This window comes from Mustelus asterias, chromosome 11, assembly GCF_964213995.1.
Source record: "Mustelus asterias chromosome 11, sMusAst1.hap1.1, whole genome shotgun sequence".
Lineage (NCBI taxonomy): Eukaryota > Metazoa > Chordata > Chondrichthyes > Carcharhiniformes > Triakidae > Mustelus > Mustelus asterias.
In genome coordinates, this window is record NC_135811.1 from 11,721,513 (window position 1) to 11,726,312 (window position 4,800).

The window sequence follows — 4,800 nt, forward strand, 5'->3', positions numbered from 1 at the left end:
GGGGGGGGGGGAGTGGGATTGGTGGGGGGGGAGGGGGGGTGGGATTGGTGGGGGGGAGGGGGGGGTGGGATTGGTGGGGGGGAGGGGGGGTGGATTGGTGGGGGGAGGGGGGGTTGGGATTGGTGGGGGGGAGGGGGGGTTGGATTGGGGGGGGAGGGGGGGTTTGGGATTGTGGGGGGTGAGGGGGATGGGGGGGAGGGGGGGTGGGATTGGGGGGGAGGGGGGGGTGGGATTGGGGGGGGAGGGGGGGTGGGATTGGGGGGGGAGGGGGGGGTGGGATTGGGGGGGAGGGGGGGTGGGATTGGGGGGAGGGGGGGTGGGATTGGGGGGGAGGGGGGGTGGGATTGGGGGGGAGGGGGGTGGGATTGGGGGGGAGGGGGAGTGGGATTGGGGGGGGAGGGGGGGGGTGGGATTGGGTGGGGGGGGGAGGGGGGGGGTGGGATGGTGGTGGGGGGGGGGGGGGGTGGGATTGGAGGGGGGGGAAGGGAGGGGGTGGGATTGGTGGGGGGGGGGGGGGGGGAGGGGGGGGGGGGGATGGTGGGGGGGGGGGGGGGGTGGGGGGGGGTGGGATTGGGGGGGGTGGGGGGGGTGGGATTGGGGGGGGAGGGGGGGGTGGGGGAGGGGGATGTTTATAAATAGAGGGCTAGGAGCTGTGTGCCGGCGGCGCTCCAGGTGCGGCGGGCCCTTACCCGAATCTCATTCCTCCTGACCTCCAGGTCGCAGATGCTGTGGCCGTGGTGGCTGCCCATGTAGTAACAGTAGCGGCACACCGCCACCTGGTCCGTCTCGCAGTGCAGCAGCCGGTAGGCGTCATGCTGGGCGCAGCTCCAGGCCCGCGCGTCCCCGGCCTCGATTAGCAAGTGGCTGCCGCTGACCGAGGCGGCCTGCAGGTGGGCGCCGACGTGGGCCTGGCAGCAGCCGGTGTCGCAGCGCAGGCAGACCTTCTGGGCGGGCGAGTTGCGGCAGTAGCGGCAGCAGAGCGGGCTGTAGGCGGCCGCCGAGTTGCCGTTACCGGCGGCGGCGGCGGAGGTGGTCGAGGAGGAGGAGGACGAGGCGGCGGCGGTGGCGGCGGCCACGGCGGCGGCGTCGGCCGTGAAGGAGTTGAATTTCTCCACGATGTTGCTGAGCTTGAGGTTCTTCTCCAGGGCCGGCTTCTGCGGGTAGACATTGTTGCACTCGGGGCAGCGGCTCACCGACTCCTTCCCCCAGGCCTCGCCGATACAAGCCCGGCAGAAGTTGTGCTTGCACGGTAGCTGCACCGGCTCCACGAAGACCTGCAGGCAGATGGGGCACAGAAGTTCCTCCTCGAAGCAGCTCTTCCAGTTTTCAGCCATCTTGGATAAAAAAAAGTCGTTATTTTCAAAAAAAAATTCAAAAAGAAAAATAACCACCAACGGCCAAACTCTCTCGAGCTTCTTCCTCCCCTTCAGCAAATTTCAGGTGAGGTTTTCCTCATTTAAAAGGCAAACTGGGCTGAGGAGGGGACGAAAAATGATCTACAACAGCCAACACTCCCCTCAATCTCTCCCTTTCTTCTTCACAGCCTCAACTGTCTGACTTCCTCACTGCCATCCAGCTCATAAAAGCCTCTCTCTCTCTCTCTCTCCAAAAAAGAGATTTAAAAGGGAAATTCCAATTTTCTTGGCATCATTAGATTGCAAAATCCTTTTTGGAAGGAAAAAAAATCCAGCCGCACCAAAAAAAAATCTTCCTTTAGGGTTTCAAATCCACTCTTCTACGGCCATCTTCAGCAATCTTTTGAAACTGGCTGCTTATTTTCTTTATTTTTGTCTCCCCCCTCTCCTCCTCCTCCTCCAGGATTTTAAATCATTTATATTTATGGCACATTTCTTCTTCTTTTCCCCCACCTTCTTCCTTTTCAGCTTTTTTTTTTGCCCCCGCAGACGGAACACCACCCTCTTCTGTCAACTCCAAACTATTCGACTCTCCTCCCCCAAGTCCTTAGATAAATCTAAATAAAAGGCTCAGAAGAGGCGAAAATCCAATCTGCTTGCTCGCTTTCATCACCATTAAATCCAAATCTAACACACACAAATCAGTTTGCAGCCATCTTGCTTTCTTCTTGTCTGTTATTTTTTTTCTCCACCTTCGTATTTTTTTTTAAAATGTGCATTTGTTTAAAAGGTTTCCTTTTTATATACACGCGCATTTATAATAAAAATCGCATGCACAAAATCAGAAATAAGGCATTGATCCTTCAGTAATGGACCACAAGCTTCCTCAAACATACGCAGGCAGAGGTGTAGGGAGGGGGGAGTTAAAAGGAGGAGGAGGATATGGAAAAAAAATCCGGTCTGGTCTTATCAGAATAAATATACAACGCAATGCCCAAATGGAGTTTAGCTCCCCCCTTTTTTTTCATCATGTGATAATTCACTTTTTTAAAAAAAACATACACACACACACTGTCGGAAAAGCTATATGCAATTAAATGGGAAATGCCTGGCCAAAGTTGATCTTTTTAAATAAACGCACTTTAATCAATTTTGCAAATAAGGTAAGCCAAGTAATAACATCGGTGCTTTTATTCAAGGCATGTTTAATTTCTAACACATTCCAGTTTGAATCTGTTATCGAGATTAGTAAATGTCCATTTTAACTGGACATTTTTTTCCCAAAAAGGAACCCATTAAGTACATTGTTCCAGAATTATTTTGCATCCTACTAGAACATTTTGTGTGTGTGTATACATATATGCATGTTTAGTGGTCTCCCATCGAGAATGGAAAATTAAATTTTACATATGGATTTAAAATACTTTTTTTAAAAAAAGGACATTTCACCAAGCTTGGCTCGAAGAAATCCCAGTGAGATTTTTTTTTAAATCCCATTTAAGGATGTTTATAAATTTAATGAGCAAGCGTTCTTAAATTGAAATGGACCTACAATCCCAATAGCCTGACTATTTAGAAGTCTCTCGGAAAGGCGAATGGAATGTGTGGGACCCACCACATCCAGTGAGAAGGACTGCCTTCGCCGTTCCCTAGCACCGTTCATTACTTGTAACCTGCAATCCCATTTCCACCGTTCCCTTTAAATTATGATTCTTTACAGCTCGCAGGTTTACGCGAACCCTTCCAGGAAATTAATTTCTTAATGCGTAAAACGATTGCCTTCATATAAGGTAGTTTTTAGCTCCCTATTTGTCATGTCTAGATTGTGGTTATTAGGTAACCCATCAAGATTCCGTATTCACCCACTGCACAAAAAATGCACTTTTTAGATTTCCAATAGAGTTTTGAGAGAGCGAGAAATACATATTAAGACTGGTGTATAATGAATGCAATTTCAACAATCCCTGAAAAATACACACCGTTGTGCCATCAAATGGCACAGCAGTCATATTAAAAATGATTAATCACGGCAGTGAGTAATGAGGCAGTGTTTCCTTGCGATATGCAAAGCTGATCATTTCTCTATTTCAGGGGTGAGGGAGCCGGCTGTTTCCAATCACTCCCGAAAATGACGAGGCGGATATTAACGCACACACAGAAGGGAGAAAAAAATTGTGACTCATTTCCTGCTCAGATACACCAGTCAGTTTTCGCCTGGCAGGTTTTACTGGGAGGTTCAGAACACTTCTCGCCGTTTAAGTTATTTTTCTCTCCCTGGCAATTTTTAAATAAAATGTCGGAAATGATTATGGGATTTTTAAAATAACTCTGACTCACCCAATTCAAAGGGTCACTGTTAGTTTGTTACAGGATTTCATCAAAAGCTATTGGGCAATTGCAGGCGGGCTCTGCTGTTTTTAAAAAGGCAATAATCACCGTTGCTATAGTTTCTTTTTGGAACGATTTGTGCCCCTTTTCCTATAAAAGACCAGCACAGTGTCTGTCTTTGATCCTCTCCGTCTTGCGCCCTCACGACTCTTTTAATGGCCAGGCACTTTTCCACTATTAGCTGTCCCCTATTTCCCAGCCAAGTAATATCTTGATTTTAAAATTCTCATCCTTGTTTTCTAATCCCTCATTGGGCTTGCGCCACCCCAAACCGCCCCCCCTCCCTCTCCCCAAATCCCACAACCTTTGCTGATACTGATGCCCATCCAATTCTGCTGCATCATTTGTGGTCACCATTCAGTGAGCTCTGAAATTCTCTCACTACACCTCTATGCCTCGCTTTCCACCTTTTAAGGAGCTGCTTCAAACCTACTAATTTCCTACTAAATTAGAAAAAGATACAAAAGTCTGAGGACATGTACCAACCTACTCAAGAACAGCTTCTTCCCTGTTGCCATCAGACTTTTGAATGGACCTGCCTCGCATTAAGAATATAGAACAGGCCCTTTGGCCCACGATGTTGTGCCGATCTTTATCTGAAACCAAGATCAAGCTATCCCACTCCCTATCATCCTGGTGTGCTCCATGTGCCTATCCAATAACCGCTTAAATATTCCTAAAGTGTCTGACTCCACTATCACTGCAGGCAGTCCATTCCACACCCCAACCACTCTCTGCGTAAAGAACCTACCTCTGACATCCTTCCTATATCTCCCACCATGAACCCTATAGTTATGCCCCCTTGTAATAGCTCCATCCACCCGAGGAAATAGTCTTTGAACGTTCACTCTATCTATCCCCTTCATCATTTTATAAACCTCTATTAAGTCTCCCCTCAGCCTCCTCCGCTCCAGAGAGAACAGCCCTAGCTCCCTCAACCTTTCCTCATAAGACCTACCCTCCAAACCAGGCAGCATCCTGGTAAATCTCCTCTGCACTCTTTCCAGCGCTTCCACATCCTTCTTATAGTGAGGTGACCAGAACTGCACACAATATT

General features: G+C 49.3%; 1 protein-coding gene across 2 annotated transcripts in view; it reads right to left on the reverse strand.

Moving 5' to 3' along the window:
* trim8b (tripartite motif containing 8b) overlaps nucleotides 1–3,440 on the reverse strand; it is a 90,643-nt gene extending 87,203 nt beyond the window's left edge. Inside the window, exons 1-2 of one of the 2 annotated variants that reach the window (XM_078223155.1) lie at nucleotides 2,054–3,440; nucleotides 690–1,334 (exon numbers count right to left, since the gene is read on the reverse strand). In XM_078223155.1, the coding sequence (XP_078079281.1) occupies nucleotides 690–1,334 (645 nt within the window). In that variant the 5' untranslated portion in view covers nucleotides 2,054–3,440. Of the gene's footprint in view, nucleotides 1–689; nucleotides 1,335–1,868 lie in introns of both variants that reach the window. The other variant, XM_078223154.1, reaches the window with a different exon arrangement.
* Between the last annotated feature and the right edge of the window lie 1,360 nt (nucleotides 3,441–4,800).